General features: G+C 36.7%; 1 protein-coding gene across 4 annotated transcripts in view; it reads right to left on the bottom strand.

Annotated features, from left to right (window-relative positions):
- Nucleotides 1-2,436: 2,436 nt before the first annotated feature.
- The window catches only part of elf2b (E74-like factor 2b (ets domain transcription factor)), a 32,440-nt gene continuing 11,829 nt past the window's right edge, over nt 2,437-23,047 (bottom strand). For 3 of the 4 annotated variants that reach the window (XM_087235303.1, XM_087235304.1, XM_087235305.1), the window contains exons 2-9: nt 21,372-21,492; nt 17,969-18,176; nt 9,209-9,316; nt 8,921-9,097; nt 8,735-8,815; nt 6,465-6,654; nt 6,008-6,355; nt 2,437-4,139 (exon numbers count right to left, since the gene is read on the bottom strand). In XM_087235303.1, the coding sequence (XP_087091429.1) occupies nt 3,503-4,139; nt 6,008-6,355; nt 6,465-6,654; nt 8,735-8,815; nt 8,921-9,097; nt 9,209-9,316; nt 17,969-18,176; nt 21,372-21,446 (1,824 nt within the window). In that variant the 5' untranslated portion in view covers nt 21,447-21,492 and the 3' untranslated portion in view covers nt 2,437-3,502. 4 annotated transcript variants of the gene reach the window in all.

Below are 23,047 nucleotides of genomic sequence, written 5' to 3' on the forward strand. Positions count from 1 at the left end.
TTAAAGATCATCTTTATTTATTGGCAGTCTAGTGCTTGGACTGTATGGTTTTACTATGCTGAGTATAATTTGCACTGTATTTGCACTTGTTGTTTATGCCACCTTGTCATTTTCTTGCCTTTCAGATTGCTTTTTTTGAACACTTTATCTCAGATGTCAACCTAGCCCAGACTGACAATTTTGTATTACGTTTAGTTTTCATTATCAGTGGAAATGGGTCCCAACTGCCACAGACACAAGTTATCAGGGTATCCAGCAGGGTCTTAAAATGTCAAAATTAAAATTTTAGGCCTTAAAAAGTCTTAAATTCACTGCATTGTTGTAGGTCTTTTTAAACAGGTCTTAATTTCCTTATGTCCATATAAAGCTACCAAGTCAGGCCAACACCTATACAACAACTATCATTACATCTCCCTAAAAGTTTTAACAAAAGTTTATTAACTCTATTTATATTTCTATCTATAAACATATGGTTAAATTACCTTCCTTACTATAACATTTGTTTTTAAATGGTTTTTTTTATGTTTTAACTGGGCCAATAGAAAAAGCTTTGTGTAAAAGGTCTTGAAGTCTTAAATTTGACTTGAAACTGCAGAAACCCTGGTTATATTCTTGACTTTATAGTAGAAAATATACTATGAAGAAACATTTCGATTTTGGCCAAACAGTTTGACTGTTGTACGAGTTAAGCTGCAATGTTGAATGCATTTCTTGTGTACACAATAAAAAAACTTCCATATCTGATCTCGAAAACACTGATAACTTTAAACAAACATAGCTGGGTCCTAGGGCTGGATGATTAATTAAAAAAATAATCAAAATCGATATTCAGAACCAAAAATAAATCAATATCCCAGCTTGATTTTTTTCGATAACTTTCCCTACCGTGTGTGGGCTAAAGTGACCACGCTCTCTGTACTTTGCTCTACATTGACGACTGAAGAAGCTGCACTTGAGACTGCATATTTCCCATTACATCAAAACTATTATTAAATTAAAACATTTCTTTACAGTAGATGCAAGAAATGCACTGTTTATTATTACAGTGCTCATTATTACAGGATATGCAAGAGTTGTTTTATTTAACAGAGATACTGTTTATTTTCCATATTTAACAAGTCTTATAAACATCTCTCATTTGTGATGTGAATATATTTACTGTACAAAACCTGTCAGTGAACTATGAGGGCAAAACAATAAAATAGAAAATCCTTCATTAATCGCAATAGAGTTGAAATGTTCAATTAATCGATTCTGATTTGAGGCCAAATCGCCCAGCTTTACCGGGTCCTTCACTTTTTGGGGTCCCCCAACAAACTTCCATTGTACTCTGCAATATGTGCAATGCGTTTCTCTTTTTGCAAGTGGTTTTACAAGTATGCGTGTTGTAAAACTAAAGATGTTTACCTCGGTTTGTTAGTGTTATTCTAGCATGCATTTTCTTAACTCTTAACCACTAAATACGTCTAAAAGAAAAATGACATTTTTGAAAGTGTTTTTATGTATTGATATTAATAAAATTTCAGATATTATTAATAACTGACCAATTTACAAAAATATTTTAAAAGTCAAATTTACAAGAGTAGCATGTATTTTAATGCATTTAATGCTCAATGTCAGTTGGAGATCAAGAAAAGGTGACCTTAAAGCAGTGGTGTAAAGTAACCAATTACAAATACTCAAACTACTGTTATTTTTTCAACATGACGACAGACTGAAGTTGTACCCCAATGTCATGGGGCCATTGCATTTTGTTTGGAAATGAACATCGGGTTGACGTCAGAATTCAATGTCAGGCCAACATCAATGTCTAACCTAAAATCAACCAAATATCAACGTCTAATGATGTTACAGCTTGACGTTGTGTGAACGTTACCACTATGACGTCTATCAGACGTTGGATTTTTGTTGCCATACCTAATGAATAAATGTCAGTATTTGAGATCTATATGATGTCAGTTTAAGATGTTGGCTCGACGTTGGATTGTGGTCACTTTCCAACACAACCTAAAAATCAACCAAATATCATTTAACGTCGTTATTGGACATCAAAATAACATTGTCTGTAGATGCTGGCTAGACATTGGACTTTGTTCACCTGACATCAAAACCTAAATATAACTTAATATTAACGTCTTATGTTGTGTGCCTGCTGGGCAATAACTAAATGCACTACAGAATGTTACGTTCACACACATCTACAAATGACATATAAATGGTCACTGGGTAATACTCACTACGAGAACTTTTGAAAGGGATACTTTTTTTTTTACTCATACTTTGAGTATTATTCAAAACAGATACTTTCTCTACTTGCACAACATTAAGGCACGTAATGGTACTTTTACTTGAGTATGATTTCAGTACTCTTTCCACCATTGCCTAAAACCATGCAACAAAGGAGCGAACACGGGTAAATCAAACACGCCACACAAATTCAGGAATATTTTTGTATTTGAGTAAAATCTACTTGAGTACACTTTGAAACAAGAGTACAACAAAATAGAAATGTACTTCAAATGTTGAATATACAAACTAGATTACTCTGAACACAAACATCTTCCTCTCCCCTGTGTAAGAACTAATATAAAGCAAAAGAAAACAGAAGCAGAAGAAATGTATTTGCAGTGAGGATGCACGCTGCTGATTGACCTTTTCCTTTTTCCTCTCTCTCTCTCGTGTTTTTTGACATATGGGTAATGTTCCAGGATTTGGATACAGATCTGATTACAAACAAATACTATGGCCATTTTTATTCTGCGAGATTGGGATGGTGAGAATGCAAAAAATGCTTTTAGTTAGTAAATTTGCCAATAATACTGTGCTTGGTACAATGACGAGGAGAAAAGAAGAAAAAAAAACATGAGCTTAAAAACAAAAGCTTAACAAGCTTGACTTAAAAAGAAACAACAAAACTGTTCTAAGGCTGCTTTGTTTATAAATTCAGTAAACTGTATAGTTCATATATACAAAGTCCATTTCTTCCCTTAGTGGAAGTGGAGGGAGACTTGACACGTTCCTGTGAAACACAGGCAGAAGCGTGCGCTCACAGTGATCGTCAAAACAAACTGCTGGTTTCACCTGGCAATTTTATTATTCAAGGGAGAGAAACTCTTTATACAAGATTATAAAAAGTTGAATTTATCCTCCCTTTAAAGTTCACATATTTGTCTACTTCACTCTTTAGTGTTCTGCTTAAATGGTATTAGTGTCATTTAAAAAGAAAAAAAGAACTGTAGTGTACTTTACATTGGTCCCTTTAACAACTCATAATTGAAATGACGGACATCCAGATTAAATCCACATGATGTGAGATTTGTGGTGCCGAATAAAGGCAGGTTTTTTAATGATGTCTTTTTTTTGTAAAATGAAACCACACTTAAACTCCGAAACTGTACAAGTCAACAAATCTCCAGTTTGCTCTCCCAGAATGTGATTAAAGAGTATCTGGGAAATAGAAGTTCATTTATTATTGTCTGTGACTGACCAATCGCATCGCTCTTCAGCTCTCGGCTTCAGACTGTGGGTTTGAAGCTTCCTCTGGCACTTTGAGCGTGGGATTGTCCAGCACGGTGATGTCAGGTTTAGATTCTGTTGTCTTTTCTTTTGGAGAGAGTTGGCTCTGTTGAATCTGGATCTGCAGCGGGACTGACTGTACAGTAGATGCAGTCTGAACGGAGATTGGGATGCGAGTTTGCGTTTGGATTGAAACAGGTACTTGCGTCTTTGCCTGCACTGGACTTTGCTGGGCTGGAACAGCCAGTCTAACCACCTGCGTCCCTGGTGCCACAGACATGGGTGTCAGAGCCCGGACTGTGAGCGGAGCACCCATTAGATTGATGCCTGTAGGGGTGCCGGGTTTGGCCTGTAGCTGGCACTGCGTGAGCTGGGTTGCGGGGATGGTGATGATCTTGGCGAGCTGGACCGTGATCTTATCTCCGTTCTCTGCGGTGGCGGGCACCATCGTTGGCATGGTCTGGATCAAGACTTTAGGGGCGTTGGTGCCAGTCGGTGAGCCGGTGTTGGTGGGCGCTGTGGTGAGGAGCGAGGGGTTAGTGGACTGAACGGCCACCGTGGAGATCTTCTGTCCCAAAGAATTAGTCATGACGACCGGCACTTGCATGGCAACCCGCACAGTCCTGCACACAAAGATATGTTTTAAGACAAAGAATCAATCGGTGTTCACCAAGTGCTCATATTTTGCCCTTTTTATCATAATGCGTGTAGATGTTCCTCTTTTCTCCCTCTGCATCTGCACTTTTTTTTGTTACTAGTACTTTTAATGCATTCCCAAGAGCATCATTGGGTTAGTTTGGCTACGATTATAAATTTTGGTTGCACGATTTTAGTCTGAGGAATAATCACAGTTATTATCCATTCATTCATTTTAAAACATGCAAAAACACAATATGTGAACAGCCCTTAGTTAAGACCCTCAGCCATAGTTAGCCCAGTGTGCATTAACCTCATTGTATAAGCTCGGAACTTCAAACTAGCGCACAGTTGGCATAACTTTCTTTAGCTGCAGAAGTTTTGTTCAGTGCAGAAAAGCGATGTTGAGAAGCCTTTAAGATTAACTAACTGACGAATTAAAATACGGTTAATAGGGAAATCAGTTTATTTATATCCCTATTTGGCTAGTGTGAACCATTTTGTGAAATCAGGTGCACGCCAATGGACCATAACCAAATCTGCTTGTCTGACTTTTAAAATGTTTTTACTCACTTTTCTGACAGATGTATCCATTTCTTTTCAACTTCAGAGGAAATTGACTTTTCTCTTTCGTTTAAGCTTTTACATCACATTCATGACAAACCGATTCATTTGCTGCTCACTGTTAGCACTTAAAAACAAAATTTCATATTTAAAGTCTAAAGTTCGAACTTGAGGATCCAAGCAGCAGTGTCCAGTCATTTTGCTGCATCTCTCATATTGTCGATACTTAGCAATAGCGGTCACTGTTATGATTTAAACTTACTGCGGTCAGAACCAAAAACCAGTGTGAACCAAACATGGCTTTTTGTATTGGTTTTGATAATGATTTAATGTAACTTTTACTTTATTTTGTTAACCTTAGAAAGAACAGCCACTACCAACAAATAGTGGTTAATGGAGATTTAAATAAACAAACAAACCAAGCATTCAATCCCAATATGAAAGCACCCTTAGTTCCTGCCTCTTTAAAGCCCTAATGGAAAGCTGCTCTGATTGGTTATACTGGCTGTAAAATATCTACAAAAATTATACTAATCAGGGTTCAACGCTAAGGATTTTTCCAACTGGCCCGATTGGACTCAGATTTTTACATGCCCTGCTAAAATTTGCCTAGCCGGGCCAGTAACGATTCTGCCTACTGTCCCGAGCATCCCTCCACTGGCCCCGGGCCGATGTTGAGCCCTGCTAATAATACTAAAACAAATAATCATGAATATAACTAAATACTATAACTATGTATTTTATTGGTCCAAAAAGTGTTTCAAGTGTAAACTGAATAAATCCTAAATTCTTCTTTCATAACTTGACCTATAAAGACTTCCCAGACCCAATCTAGCAGACTTTTAAATAAGCTAAATTATTTAGGACTTCTTAAGTGTTTTTTGTTTTTTATAACATCATTAAAACACCAATTAAGATATTACTGTAGACAATTATTTTACACTCCAGTAGGTAGTATACATAACATGACTTCAAATGCAACGAATATCACACTGAAGACAAAAACACAGCATCTAAACCACTTACATAATTGTTACGGAGGGAGAGTAAAAACAGCTTAAAGGCACACATTATGCAAATGTGCAACACAGTGATGTAGCTGGGTCACAGAAATAACAAGACTACAAATGAGGCATTTCAGCCAGATGCTATCTGTTAGAGAAATTAACTCCCTTTAGAGTGGACTTTGTGCTTTATTTGTAAAATATTGCACATTAAGTTAAATATATGATATGAATATGAGATAGAAAACTAAAAAAAAAGCATAACAGTCATCTTTAATTGTGGTTACCTGGGTGCATTAGCATTGGAAATAATGGTGGCATGGGACGGATCTGCTGTGGACACCATTACTGTGCGCTGAACAGGAGTTGCAGTGAGTGCAGCTTTAGCTTTCGGGGAGCCTGGATGAAGCACAGTCCTGTCGGCCGCTCTCAAGATGGTCGGGGTTTTGGAAAGATCAGTCAATAGAGTGTCAGATGAAGGAGGAACACGCTCGTAGGTCTTCTCTCCTATTACATCATCACCCGGGTCACACTTGTCATCATCGATGACAACAATGTCTTTAGGCATTTCCTTGAACTGATACACCAACCTCTGACCCTCGACTTTAGCCAAGATGCCTCTCTGATAGTAATACCTGGAGAAAGATTATATAAAGTAATTATATAGAACCAATTTAATGACTTCCAAATAGTCAATATGGTATTCCAACAACATAAAACACTTTACACACACAAGCTGCTCACCTGAGCGCTCTACCCATGGTTTCATAGTTCATGTCTGGTTTGTTTTTGTGTTTGCCCCAGAGTTTTGAGACCGCTTTGGAGTCCACCAGCTTAAAGATGCCCTTCTCTCTCTGTGTCCACTTGATGTATCTGGGACAGGTGTTCTTATCCTGCAGCAGGTCCAACAGGAACTCCCACAGGTATGTACTTCCTGTAAGCAATGTTTCTTGTAAGCAGGCAATAAGCAATATTTGTTAAGTAAAGAGAGTTTGCAGAGGATGTTCTGGGATGGCCCGGGGTCATCATGAGAGATGCTCAAGACTGTAGACTAAGCATGGGGGCGGTATAAGATTCTGATGGTATGATAACCCTGGATTCAAATATCACAGTTTCATGGTGTCAAGATATTGTGACTAATGCTGTAAAATATGTTTAGGTCTATAGGATGCATGGATGTAGGTGCATAAGTGATTTGTTTAGCAAAATGTTTGCTGAAACATGGGCTGACCTATAGCTTTTAATGTGGATGAGCCTTTGCTCTTGGAGATACTGTTTGCCATTAACATAAATTTGACAACATGTAAAAATAAATAAATTGTAAAAAGTCTTACATATACCACATGAACGGTACAACCGAAAATTGTAGCCTTTTTGGAACCTTGACTTTTCCAAACTGCGGTCAGTACTTCCCAAGCATAGGGTGTACTCGCACTATGTACAGTTAGTTGCCTTGAACCGTGCCGAAGCACGCTTGTCCCACCTCCCCTCTCCCTGGACAGCCTGCACTCACATTACATGTGAGCGGGAGTACGCTTACATCATCGATGATGTGCTGTTTAGTTTAACAGAGGAGAAGCGCTCTCGCTCAGCACAGTGGAGATTTCTTTAGTACACTTGTAGTGTGAGTGCAAAGCGCACCTGAGCCCGTAACTGAAGACGCAACATCACTTTTAGGGGACTGTTTCATATGGATTTATTAATCATTCTTACTTTTCAATGGACGTGAACTGTCATAGTTTATGAAAGATGCAAACCTTTCGCTGAACCTTCAGCAAACCTCCTTATACATGCTGCACGAGGATGAGTACCAAAAGTTGTGGATCTGTTCGGCAAAATATTTGACTACATCTCAAGGCATCCCAAACAACTAAAAATTATACAAAACGATATAACTAAAGCAATCTCCACTAAGCTGAGCGAGAGCACTTCTCTTTCAGTTAAACTGAAGTCGCATCATCGATGACACAAGCATGCTCCATGTTTGAAGTGAAGATGCTGTGTAAAGCCTGATTTATATTTCTGCGTCAAGTGACCGTCGTAACCCACGGCACATGCAACGCCCGTAGCTGTGCATTTATACTTCTGCGCGCTGTCTCTGTTGGTCTGCATTAACACTTCCGAAACGCTAGTTGGCATTGAGGTGTAAATGTTCCTCTGTGTCGAGTTTCTTCGCTTCTGTTTTGCTTTTCCTAAACACTTCCTGGATGTACAAGTGGCTCAAACTCGCTCCTTTTGAGGCAGGAAACGGCGGACGTGCAACAACTTTAACCATGAGGTAAACAAAAAAAAAAAAAAAAACTCTCCTCTCCATCCGGAGCTCCTTCACGGAACTCCACACTTGTAAACAATCGCTCCATCAGGCTCGCACCATTCGCGCGGCTCTTGATCCCGCCCAGACTCGTCAGCGCTACCAAACCGACCAATCACAGAGCTTGCGCTACGTGTCGTTGCGCGTGTAGTTACATTTTTTTGAGAGGTGCACGTCAGCGTCGCAGACGGCCACGGCGAAGGGCTTTGCGTCAATGCCGTAGCATACGCCGGCATTTGACGCAGAAGTATAAATCAGCCGTAAGTGCAGGCCTTTGGGGGAGAGGGCAAAAGGGCACTTCGGACACGGTTCAAGACAACCGTGCCTAGTGTGAGTTTGCCCTTAGTCTTGAGCCTTAGGATGTAGATTAAAGGTAATCATTAAATATAAATAATGTTCATAGTCATGTGGATGTTCATGTTTGTGCACAGAGCATTCACTTTGCTTCATAAGACCTCAATTTATCAAGAGCTCCTGGTATTGATTTAGTTTTGCCTTTTACTTTTTTCTATTCAAAGTGCCTCAGCTAAAATAAATTAAAATAAACTATAATCTACATCTGCATGAGCATGGGGAAAATTAAACTAGTTTAAATAATTTTGGTGAAGTATTACTTTAACAACTTTTGACACTCCGGTGATAATTTGATGTTCTAATTTCTACCAGGCAATTGAATGGATATATAACAGTTTGTGTGACATACCTTTTCCTTCTCTAGACTTCTTCTTGATACCCATATCTGGAGATCCATTAGAAATGTGATGGGGTTTGGGCTTCCTCCCCGCTAAAAATACACAAACAACAGCTTAGAATCTTCAAAAACAGAACAGAATTCATGTACATCTAAAACATCTATATACTGCCTACGAAAATGTTCAAGCATTCTTACATTTTCTTCTCTTGCTGGGTTCAGTGTCCAGCATCTCAGGCTCCTGAATGACAGTAACCACCTCCATGGGCTCCATGTCCTCAGTGCTGACCTCAACCACCGTCTCGGTCAGCACATCAGGTCGCATGGCAGCATGCAGGAACTCTGAAGTGTTGACACATGGAGGCACAAACACCTCTACACAAGACAAAAAAACATCTCAGAAATGTGCTCATTGTTTAGCTGGCTAGGGCTTTGTTTTGACATGCAAAGGTTAAAATTGAATAAAGATGAGCAGGCAGTGTTTACCTGGGCTTCTGTCTCCACGCAAACTGGAGGGAGAGTCCATGTGAAGAAGGGCTTCAGCGGCCTCGATGGTTTTATCAGAGCATTGCACACCATGAACTGATGCTTCCACTGCAATGAACAAAACAAACAACTTAACATTTATTTTAAGCTAAGATTTTTTATAAACAGTTTATAAGCTTCTAAATTTATTACCAAGTTTTATTTATTTGTTCAAAAATACAGAACAAATGGAAACCGTGACATATCACAATTAAAAATATTAGTTTTCTATTTGAATATATTTTTAAAACTGTCATTTATTTCTGTTGTGGCAAAGCTGAAATTTATTATTACATTTATCTTCTTTAATTAACTAATATGCTGCTGAATTCTCCCTCAAAAAATAGTTTTATCATCCAAAACAATTGCAGTAATGTTACAAATTACTGAATTATTTATAATGGTGTTTTACTGTTTAAGTGTACAATAAGTTCAAAAATTTGTCAAACAACCGTTTTGTAGTATTATAAAGTTTTTTTTATTTGATTGTTTTAATGCATTCTTGAAAAGTTGATTAAACATTTATTAAAAGTCCCATCAAAAAGTTTTAAACTGAATACGTGTGCACTGAAATGCCAATATTTCATTTAATTATAAAGTCACAAGATTGACCAAAGTGCTACACAAGTCAAAGTAAAATAAAAAGACAGAATATAAAATCATAAAAACCAAGAGAAACGACTAAAATGTACAAATGAAGCAGTAGAATGGACTATTAAAATAATATTTTAGGGCAAGCTTAACAGGTAGGTTTTAAGGAGTTAATTAAAAATACATAGTGATGGAGCCATTCTAATATCAAGGGGCAAAGTGTTTCATAATCGAGGACCTGCAACAGAGAAAGCTCTGTCCCCTCTACATTTCACTCTGGACTGAGGAACTAAAAGAAAAATTTGATCATTTCATCTAAGAGATCTTATAGGAGTGTAAAAAAGCAGCAGCTCTGAGAGAAAGGTGAGGGCTAGATTATGAAGGGATTTTAATACCAGTAAAAGCCCTTTAAAAATCTATTCTGAATTGGGCAGCCAATGGAGGCCCCCTCAGAAGAGGGGTGATGTGGTCATGTTTCCTACTATAACAAATAAATCTAGCAGCAGCATATTGAAGCAATAGAGGGCGCTATTGTGTCTCAAAATCATATTGAAACAAAAAAATAAAATAAATCACACACAGAGCCTCACAACATGAGTGTTTTGCCATGAAAATTGGTCTAGCAAAGTAAAAAAAAAAAACAAAACAAAAAAAAACATATCACTATGACAAAAATAAAACTGTGAAAAACAATGTGCTACCTTAAAGTTGTATGAGAATTTTTTTGGAGAATAGACTAAATTATGTTTTAACACTTAATGACTTTAATCTTCTTCAGGATTTCTGTTGGTTTTATCAAGTCAAATTTAACACTTTTTAAGAGCCTTAAGAATAAATTTTAGGCTTACAAAGGCCAATGGTTATGATGTTTTTAAATGGCCCGGTATTATGAGAAATTGTTTTTAGTTTTTTGGGGTGAATTTGCTGTAAAAATATCTAATAATAGCCTCCGATTATTGTATCTCTTTGCAATAAAAAAAAAACTTAAATATAAAAAATAAGGGTTTTATTAAGATGTATTGTTGCTCATTGGATGGATGTCCGCTCAAACTGAGTAGCTTTACTTGGACAAAGTGAAATTAAGACCCGTTTAATACGATATATCAGTAAATGTCAGACTTTAAGGCCTAAAATTTAGGTTTTGAAATGTAAGACGTTTTAAGACCCAGCGGACACCCCTGTTCACAATCAAAAACTACCAGACTGTTAACACTGACAGCAACTTGAAATGAAAAAGTGACTGGAATCGCTTAAAAATAACCAACACAAAAACCTACAAAGCAAATGTGCCACCTAAAAACTGTTGAGATCCTGCAGTTGTGACTAAACAGATCCAATGGTGTAATACCTGCGATCAGTCACCTTAAAGCCCAATTAATGCGCTCAAAGACAGTTTGGATAAAAGCATCTGTTAACTGATAAGTCACTTCCTTCGCCGCTCTTATTCAGAAACAGGTGCAGAAGGCTGATCTCAGACGAGCAGTTCATGCATATATAGGACAGAACCTCTCGCCCGTTTCTCTCTGACGTGAACATGCAGAGCCACTCGCACCTGTGCCGGTCTATCCAAGCAGTCACTGAACTCCCATTATAACCTGACCCTGCCCATATTTGGCTATGTGTGTCTGTTGCTGCACACCGGGTCTATCTTTAGGCAGCCCCAGTCATAAACACATAAGCACGGTGTCCTCTAGAAAGGGTGACCCGGCAAGCAATTACTTCCGGTATTCGGACAAATCTGCCCTTGGAGACAGGACACAAATCAAAGTGTTTTATTAACAGAAAAATATTGAAACTTAGTTTGGCAGATAGATTTCAGACCATGTAACATTAATTATTTAAACATCTATTTTAAGTAATAAAACTAAGATTTAAGTTTGAGTGTCATCCATTATAAGCTTGACAATCCTACAATTTTTACAAATACATCAAAAATAAGTCCAGATAAGCTTTAGATATTGTTAGATATTTTTAAGTACTTGGGGATGAAGAATTTTATGTAAAACTACTTTTAAAAGGTCAAAACTTATGAAATTCAAAAGTAAATCTGAACTTATAAAAACTAACCGTGACAAATAAAGAAATATGGAGTTAAAGCGCCAAGATTTTCAATATTCACAGCAAACTTTGACAAGCAAGTGGAAATACAAACTATTGTTTCAAGACAATGGACAAAAGAAATACTTGGAATTATTACAGCTGTTAATGTATAACATGCAAGTAACCACGTCTTTTACGTTCATATAATAATCATTGGTAGTAACACCTCAGGAAATCGTAAACAACTGAAACAAGAGAGTGTGTATAGCGGTACTATTTTTCTGTCACGAAAATAGCGGTCCACAAGAAAGTAGTGCAGTCCCTCTTCACTTCCGTGTTTACAGTCGTCAGAGCTTTCCCTCCAGTTCTTTCTGAAGACGCTCTGTGAGCTTCCTGCCACTCAATCCCCGCCCCGGCTCTGGTTGGCCGCTTTTCTAATAAACGCCCCAACAACCAGGCAAAGCGATTGGTCGAGTGTAGGATTTCGAACGCGCCGCGAATTCTATTGGACGATTAGTGCTGTCAGTCAAAATACAGACAGCCCAGTGGAATAACAATGCTTCCGCCATCAAATTAGCTCTAAAATCCAAACAGCCACATTAATAAAACTAAAAATACTCACTCGACACTTTTACAGCAGCACACTTCACGTCTTAAAACACACACTGATGTTTAAAGGAATTATTACGCGTCATGTTTTTCTAACGGAGCTTAACACTCGCAGCGTTAAAATGTGCGACCACGTTTAGATAACGGGACATCTGCGACATGAAGCGAACATCCATTACAGAACTAAAACTCAGAGTTTATTACATACATATTAACACTGTTAGGAAATTAAAATGCAGTTGTATTGAATGTGGTCCACATGTTATTTTTTTCCTACGAAAATGTCACATTTCCTTTGAAGACGGGCCATTAAATTAAACAATCGTCAAACATAAAGCTCTCATGGGCTATTTTATAAAGTAAGCAATGCACCTCGCAGTTTTACTACTATTTACATTTCGACTAGTTATATTTCAGAGTGTAAAAATTAAACTCATGTCCTTCCGACTCCAGACAGCGTGGCAAAGACGTAGGAAAGACAACATCTCTCCCACTTCCTGGTTTCAGAGCAGCGCACCACCTCCAGAGAAGCCCGTTATTTGAACACACAGTCCACATTAAAACGCACCCAGCGCCGTGCAAACTCAACAGTGTGCACGCTGATCGCGCACAACACAACATGCACGCTCTCGCGCTACTTTTCAGCACTCCAAGAAAGCACATAAGAAAATTAGTTAACGCCATGCAGGTTGCCAACCAAGGTGATCACTTCCTGAAATGCCCTCCATTACTTCACAGCACAACTTCTCGGATCTCAGCGCTGCGGCGCGCGCACCGCTCTGCTGCGGCCAAAGCAAACCCACGCTGGCGAGCCTGAACGCGCGCTTTTGACTTTTTTACCTGCTCGGATAAGTAGATCGAGCTGGTTAGCGGGTCCCTCATGCAGCGACGTCGCCATGTTTCGTCCAGAGGTGCAGATTCACATTGACTCGCATTGAAAGCGTTTAGAGACGCACAACTCGCAGATCACTCCGCCTCCACAGGAAATCTCCACAAACTCAACCGCGCGCGCACAGATCCTTCCGCGTCAAACACAGGAAATCCTCCGCGCGCTCAGCCTTTACGTTCGAATTACGTCAACAACGGAGAGAAAGGATTCGTAAATAACAAGTTATCATTCACAGTACAAAACCATATCCCGTGCTTAAAATGAATACAAATAACGCGCTCTAAACGACGCGAGTACAATAATTGAAAATGCTTTCGAATAGACACGGATGCGACATAAGTAGGCGTTTCTTATAATCTTTTGGTCGTCGTATTTTATTCTAAACTCTCATTCCTTATCCAATGTTTTAAATGTTTATATTGAAACAAACACTGCAAATAATACACAAAGCATGGACATAAATTAATGGCACATGACATAAGCCATTATAACCAATAAGTATCGACAATAGGAGTATGATAATACTGTCAAATGAGCACTAAAGCTAAATATGTTTTTCCATGTTGTTTTTGGTGTCCTGTTGTATCCTTATCTAAAGAGACATCTTCATATTGACTTTAAAATTTGTATTAAATTGATCTGGAAATTAAAACAAAAATCACTGAATACTTCTGAAGACACAAATATGAAATATGGCGTTTATTTAGCAAACTTATTTATCATCATTATTGTATTAATATTACAACTCGCCACCTTGGAATTATAAGGTTCTATCTGCATTTTGAATTACTTTGAGATATTGAGCTTCAAAGTTTTCACATTCCATATAGCAAACAATGTGTTTTGTTTGCTATATGGAATGCGACATTTTTTTTAAAAAATAAATTTTCAAAATGCAAACAACTTATAAAAAACATCCCATAATGTAAATAAGTTATCATTTATTAAGAATATGTTAACTCAATTTTGACAAAAATGTCAGACAGAACCTTATAATTCTAAGGTGACAAATTGTCTATATCTTCTTTGCACAGCATTTTTTTTTATTCATACATAGAATGTCATGCTCCTAATGACGTCACATAACGACAAGTCACTGATACTGACATCATAAAAATGATAATACAATAAGTTGTTTTGGAGATATTTAGTAATGGACATTTCCAATACTTATGGACAGTTCTTCAAAGAATGTCCACAAGAGGGAAGTAGAGACCAATCACACAACAAGGCCATGGCAGAAAATCTCTAGCAAGCACAGTTTTATCCATCCTTCGCTCTCACTTTTGTGGCTTCAAACCTGTCTCACATTCCCTTTGGAACATGAAAGATTTTTTAAAAGACAGCCTGGTCATGTTTCACATTCATTGCTTTTTTCCACTATTCTAAGAAAGTAAACTGAGTGAATATTTTAGGTCTTAACGTTCTGCTTATATCCTTTATGATTCCTTAACAAAAACTACAAGAAGGTTAAAAAAAAACCTAAGGGTTAACCAATTATAGCATCATGAGTTTTACATTTTTAAAAACACCTCTGCAGATCACAAAAATCTCTTTAACAGTTAAAATTTCTATAACAGGACAACTTTAATAATTGGTTATAAAACTACATGTACAGCAGTGCTAGTGGTTAAAATATAAACTAGTAACTGATATATGAAAGCTATGTTTTTATACCATGCGTATGTGGTTCCCCTCTATAATGATGACAACGTAATAACAAACAGAAAGAGTCTGCATGCACCAAAATAACCAGAGTACATGACCACAATCATAAGTGAGACATAAAAGCCACTCTCACTTCTAGTCAATCTCTCTCTATGATGTAGGATTTAATGTGCATTCATACACACAAAACAACGTGAATTAACGCTCATATGTTTATGAAATAGCTTCACAAACTCCGAGTGTCGACAACTGCTGCAGAATAACACCACTGCACTGCAATCCCTGCCACATGGAGAATTTTGTTCAAGTTAATAAAACCTAATAAAGTAAAAGCAGTAGGTGTGGTAAACTGTTTATCATTTGTTTCTGCCATTTTAAAAGTGATTTCAGTATGTACATTGTAAACAGCTATAATGACTTTTGATGAATTAAGTACAGACACGACAGGCCTTTTATACTGTAATGAGTTAAAAATAGAGTTGGGTATGGTTTGGGGTTATTTCGATATCAGTGCTAAATCGATACTTTTAAAATGCTACCGGTGTCAAAACGGTGCCAGAACCGATACTTTTGAGCCACAACATTATTTGACAAAAGAAATATTTTTAGCATTATAAATAAACAACATAATTATAACAAGTTTACAGTAACCATCAATTCATATTTTAAATATTTGAAATGCATTAATATACATGTTTTGATTGTTTGTTTGTTAGCATGAATGTAAGATTTGCATTAGGCAATTAACATTACATTAGCTTACTACTAACCTGTGGAAAAGCAGTCATCAAAATCAGACACCTTTTTTCCAGGGTTGGGGCTTGCAACTACATTTACATGAACATCAATAATCTAATTATTAGCCTTAATCTGAATGAGACAATCATATGATTAAGGTGTTTACATGAGTTGCTTTTTTAATTGTTAAATTCCTGTTACATGTTATAGCACATAGATTGATTAACATCATTGCATCACCGCACTATCCACGTTTCCTCCGCAGTTTCATGTCATTTTAATTTTTTATTTCATGTTTACATGGTCAACTTTTAACCAAAGTATTGACTTAATCATATTATATACAGAGTATTGGTGTCCATATAGGCCTAAATTTAGTCAGTAAAAGTGCCAGATGAAGTTGCAAGCTGTCTAAGACGTGCAATCCTGTTTTTAAGTTGATTCCCTGTGCCCTCAAATGTTCCATTAAGTTTGACGCATTTCCCCTTTACATGCAACTTTTGTAAAGCATCTGCTTCACGTTGCTGTGTCAGAATCTTATAAATAAAATATAGCCACACATTAGATCACTTAGTTTAAGCAAATAAGATGAATGCGATGTGTGCGGTGTTGATAAAGGGAGTCGCTCACTGGATGTGCTATACTACGCACTTTGCCTTTTATATCTAAGCAACAAGAACAAACGCCTGACTTCGTTAATGAAAGTTGTTTAGAGTGAAATGTTTGAAAATGGTGTGACACAACGCTATTTATGTACCTATGTGTGCCTTTCATGCACCCCTTGATGTTTATTACGCGTGGTTCAGCGCCAGTGGCACCGAAATTCATATGCTGATTCGTTCTGGTGGATAATGGTTACAAAGGTACCCGGTACCCAACCCTAGTTAAAAATAAATGTAGATTGTCTAAAAACAAGAGTTTCTTTATACGGTCGTGGGATTGGCCAAGAAAATAATAAAAACAAAGTATTCATGTAAAACTCTCCCACCTAATATGACTGTAAACAATAATAACTGTACATTTTATTCTTGTATCATTTTGTATTAACTAGTATTCTGTAAAATTATATTACTGATATTTTTGTATGTCTTAATTCATTTTTAAATGATTTAAATCATAAACTTAAAGGGATAAAAGAGATAAATCACCCAAAAAAGAAAATTCTGTCATAATTTATTTACTCTTTACTTAACCTGTAAACCTTCTTTTTAAACTTGAAAGAAGGTATTTTGAAAAAAGCCTGTCTGCAGGGATTGATTTCAATACCATTTTATTCCCTAATATTGAAGTCGATGGGTCAAAGCAAGCAGCTTTCTCCATACTATATCTTCTTTAGTGTTCAACAGAAGAACACTAAAGTCTGAAACACTTAGAAATGTAAAACTTCAAGAGGAAGAGTAAATTAAGTAACATTCTTTTTTGGGGTAAACTATGCCTTTAAGTTTGATGAAAGACAGAAAGACTTTAAAGCTTTTCTAACAACAAATAAATAAATAATATTTTAAAGTTCGGAAGCTAGAAGCTACCCAAACTACCAAAACAAAGAGCATATGAAAAGCTGAAAACACTGGATCATAAGCTGCCCGAATGTAAATTAAAACAGTGGTACACTTTTTGAAGAAAGTGTGAAAGCTTTAACCATTGACTTCCATAATATCTGTTTTGTTTTACTATGGAAGTCAATGGTTACAGGCTTCAAGCTTTCTTCAAAATATCATGTTCAACAGAAGAAACTCGTAAAGTTTGGAACCACTTGAAGGTGCATAAATAGCGAGTACATTTTCACTTTTGAGTGAATCATCAGTTTAATAACAGCACTAAGCCATTTTGCAATTGGCTTTATTGTGAATAAATGTGCAGCCCTATGAGGTTGTTCATATAAAGTGAACAATGTGCACTGTGTGTGTGTCCATGAAGCACTAGAATGACTCTTTGAACATCCTGCGATGAATGAGAAATGATTTATTGGATTTACTACTTTAAAGTAAGTGGTTGTAAACTATTTATACAAGCAGAATTTAAACAAACAAAATACGTTGAACATTATTACTAAATTTAATGTGTTTTAGTACATTCAGCCTACAAAAATTATTATTTGCAACCACTTAACTTAAAAAAAATGTTGTAATAGATCATTTTATTCAGTGTGGCCAGAGCAGTGGTGACGGTTTTGTCAGTGTTCTCACCCGTCTCCAGCACCTCCGTCTCCACCTCCTGCTCCTCAGCTACTCCCTGCATCAGGTATGTCTCATCATCGTACACCAGCACCTGAGCAGCAAAGCCTTGCTCCATCCGCGCGCTGGGCACTGGCTCCACAATCACTGCTGGATACTCCACATCGCCCTCCACCTCTCCCTCCATTTCACCCTCCACCTCATACACGCCACCCTCCTCCTAGATGCAGAACAGAGGTTTCATCAACAAGGAGAGAAATCTGACAACAAAAAATAAACTATGAAAACACCAAATGCTACGTTTAAGTAAACAGTTCAAGAGAATCTCATTATGCAAAGCTTTAGTGGATGATTCACATTAGGAACAACAACTTTTGGCATAACTATATCACACACCATGTCCTAACTACATGCGACACAACAGAAACATTTAAATACTTTTTAAATACTTTTACTTAAATACTATTTTACCCATTTTACACGATGTAAGATAAGTCTTTAGTGTCTCCAAAATGCGTCTGTAAAGTCTCAGCACAAAACACCCATTCAATTATTTATTATACAATGCAGAGTATGTACATTTTGGACTCTGAGCAAAATGTAGCTTTTTTGTAGCCTGTGCCTTTAAATGCAAATTAGCTGGTTCACTCCGCCCACCGTTCCCACAAGCATGTCTGAATAGTCTAGATAGGTTATGCGGCCGGCCGGAAGTGCGATATGCATAATATAGCAGCAGTTTTTTTAAAACTGTATAACTTTAATTAATATTTTTACAGTACTGTGGGTTTAGGGTTGGGTGGGAGTAGGATTTAAAAAACACAATTTATTTGGTAATTTAATAGATAACAAATAATATTCGGTACAGCATTATTTTTACGTTACTGTGACGGTTGGGTTTAGGGTTGGGGTAGACATTAATAAATTACAATAAATGGAAAATTTAATAAATTACAGAAATAACTCTCGTTAACTTTTGGCTCTAGCAACAACCATGGCATGTCTGCTTTGACTGCCGTTTATCTGACATACCTGTGTAGGTGACAGAAATGGATGACAGATGAAACAGAAATCCAGTTAAAGTAATAGTTTAATTGACGGAAGTTTAAAGTAATTAAATTAAGGTTTAATTGATGTATTTGTGGTGGAGATTATTCAAGCCTTTCTTCAATGATGAGTAACACAAGGTTTACAGTAGACACACACAGCTGATGCTATGTGGTTGCGGTGAATTAAGCGTTTATGAATTATGTAGCGATTTTACTGGTTTTACTTCATTACAAAAACACTTTGTTTTAAAAATGTTTTAAACCTGTAAAACTCATATTAGAGGTGCAGCATTATTGGAACAATGAGATTTATGGTGTACTCACACTAGGCTATCTGAACTGTGTCCAGGCACGTTTGGCTCCCATTTCTTGGTTCATTTGATAAGTGTGAGTGCTTATTCTAAAAGGTAATGATTCGCAATGAGGAAGGCATTGTTGCTGAAACGTTTAACTCAAGATCTGTTTAACTCAAGATCTGCTTTTAAAAATACTCCATTTAAATTTAAAATGCAACACTATAAAGAAGTTTGTCACAATATTTGGTTTACACTAGGCCTGTCACAATATTTATTTTTTGTTGCATGATATATTGCACCAAAATATATTGTGATAAGCGTATACATGTTAAATATTACGTAAATATATTGTGATATATTGTGAATATTATTGTCATTTTATCCTACTTATTTTATAATGCCAGAATGACAAAATAGTTTCACAATGCAAGTACAGTTTTCCAAAGAACACATAATATTTTATTTTTAAGAATATTTAATGTAATTATAGTCATTTTAACAATTTAGTAGTTAAGCACTGGAATCAGAATGTGAAAACACATAACCTAAACAAATAATTATAAATGTTAACAAAAGGTGCAATGTAAAAAGTAACCGAGTCTGCGATATCTGCTACCAGATCTATTTTCAGTTGTTAGGCACCCACTTAAAAAAAATACTATATTAATTTATAGTAAACACTATGGTGTTTTTAACCATATTGACACTGACACCTCCAATGGAGATAGAGATGTTGCACAATCATCTAAAATGTTGCAAGAATTGGTTATGTATGGGCGATATATATATATATATATATATATATATATATATATATATATATATATATATATATATATATATATAGCCTCACCAAAAATGATTGAGGTCATGTCCACGTGTTGTGCGATAAGTCAATCTATTAATTGTGACAGGCCAAGTTCACAATGACTTCAGTGGTTGTTCACCCAAAAACTAAAATTGTCTGTTAATTCCCTCACCCTCAGGCCATCCAAGATACAATTATTTTCTTTTTTTTCTTTAGTAAAACTTAATTATTCTTCACCATAATTACTTCATGATTATGAATGTACTTTTCACTTTATTTAAATGTCTACCTCATGTTACTTACATCCAGTATTGCTCAATGAGTTTTTTATTTGTATCCACATTCCATAGACACAAGGGCTTTTTTGTTTCACATTCAAAATATGTTTTGAATTTGTACTAGGTGTGCTTTCCAAGAGCTGATATTGGCAACTGCTGCTCTGCCATTTCTGCTTGAAGGCTGTCTACCTTCTCTACATTTGCTTTACTATTGTGTTTCAGGGGTCACAGTGACTTGACCTCGCCTTCACCCTTACCCAACCTAGGCGGAGGAAACATCTTGTAAGCTGTAGATTAGAGACAAACGGATAAGTTTGTTTGCGCTTTACTGATTAGCATAAACATCCAATGTTGACATAGGAAGATATACATTGTCCTGCCTATATAACTAAAGGATCTTCTCTAGGTACTCTCTGGCGTTTCAAAGTATGCTGCCATGGCCTTGGACCTTCAATATTTTCTAAAAGCTTATTATACTCTGATCTCAGGGTATTCAGAATCGCAGATTTGTTACTTCTTTGACACCTACAGTTTTACAGCATATCTGTTTCATGCTATTATTATTTTATTTATTCTATATATAGAGAGGCAAAACACCTGCAACCCACCGATAATTAAATATACAACCTATTTTGGATTACCGGACGGACAGATTAACGGCAGCACCCACAGATATAACTGACTGTGTATAACAGGCCTTTATGAGTACCCCAATATGCAATGTCATGAAAGTGACTCTATAAGGTAACATAAACTGCACACACTTAACTATTTAATGTGTAAAGACGCGTGTCTCAAAGTGCAAAGCATAACTTATCCTTTGAATGTCCATGGTCATCGATAAGGTCTATCGATTAAAAAAAGGTTATCAACAAACTTAGAGCATCGAGTAATTGTTAACATCCCTAGTCAGTAGTTTAAAGATGCAAGACTAGCAGCAACCTAATGTAAAGCGACAAATATGCTAAAGGAAAGTTTGTAACTTACCGGTAAATGGTCATCGACTGCAGTGACATACTCCACCACTGCTCCTCCACTGTCTACAAGCACCACAGAAGTCATGACTCATACCCCACACTCTGCTGACCTCCTGTGGCAAACTCCAGGACTGCATAACAACAGACAAGAAATAAGAGAAAGAAAACATGTTAAGCTTTCATAAACAAAAGTAACCTGCATGCTTGTTTTATCAGTCTGGTTCAACAGGAAACTCGCTCTTTGCTAAGGAACAGAACACCAAAACAGGAAGCCTGCCAATGAAACATTGACGCCATAGCAACAGCTAACACGTTTTGGGCTGAAGAGCTATAATGAAACTCATTGCAGCTGAAACTGAGTAATGTTCTTCACAATAAAACCTTCAATAAAAGAAAGAAAGAGAGAGAAACAAGAAGCGTCAGTGGGACAGTCTGGCAGCTGAATTATTGAGTGACTTTGCCAACACACTCCAGACGGCTAAAGTGACAGAGCACCGCAATAGTGACAACATATGCTCAAACCATTCAGGTCCGAAGGAATGCTTCAATTAAAACCTAAATCGCCATTCCAAGCCTGTATGCCTTTTTTTTATATGGAAAAACAAAACTGAGGTTTAACAGTATGTTCTCAACATTTGTTTATCTAACAAAAACTAAAGGAGATAACTGTGCAGCATAAAAAGTATGTCACATGACTACAGAATAATACAATTACAATAACTGAGCAGGTTCCTTTTCAGAAAGTGAAAATATGAATAGTGACCAATACTTAAATATCAGATTAAAAAAAATAGTGGCATCAAGAAAACAGAAGACTGCACGTAAAATCTTGAGAAATACAAAAAAAGGAAACAATAACATCTCACAAGATAGCAAATAGATTTTGTTTTTGACTACAAAAATACTTTGCTGTATGTAAGTCTTTGAATTTTCTAAAGCTTTAAAATACCATAATATGTTTGCAGATATTTAGGAAACATTCTTGTTTATCTGAAACAATGCTAAACTCATATATTCTGCTTTGGAAATGTGAGTTATGTGCCAGGTCGTGTCTTTGGTCTAGTAATTTAACCAATCTAATGCCAGTTTAGCCAGTTATATTTCAGCACCCTGGGTTACCTTTGTGGAAAACAACATATTTCACTCATTGAGTCAGAAAGGCTCTCAAAGTACGCATCCACGACCGAAATGCGACCTCCAGTGGAGAGTAACAGCCTATGAAACTAGAAGCGGATTTAGAGTTCCACATGAGTGGGGTTATCAATTAACAAATAATATAAATATTACAAACGTAAACATTAGGTGAGCAGGTTACATTGTAACCCCGTGTACTAACACGCTATGTGTGGAGATTTGCAGTTATAAGCAATTTGCCTGTTTGCACCAGACGAAACACGACAGAAATTTAAAAACATCTGACATTCAGAAGCGCAGAATAGTGCACTTACTGCACTCCAACAAAATGCTTTATAATCTAATTAATACATAAACCTATTTAAAATTATTACATTTACATGCTGAGCCACTAATATGTGTTGGCTTGCACTAAAGTTCCATTTCATATGAAAATGCTGCTGCTTTCAGTGGTATGGCAATAAATGTCATGTAAAATGGCATTCAAACTCACATTATTATCATTTAACACTGAACAAAGCGCATGAGGTTTACCTGAGGTGAACATTCTCA

The sequence above is a fragment of the Danio rerio genome, chromosome 1 (assembly GCF_052040795.2).
Source record: "Danio rerio strain M-AB ecotype USA chromosome 1, GRCz13ab, whole genome shotgun sequence".
Taxonomy (NCBI): Eukaryota; Metazoa; Chordata; class Actinopteri; order Cypriniformes; family Danionidae; genus Danio; species Danio rerio.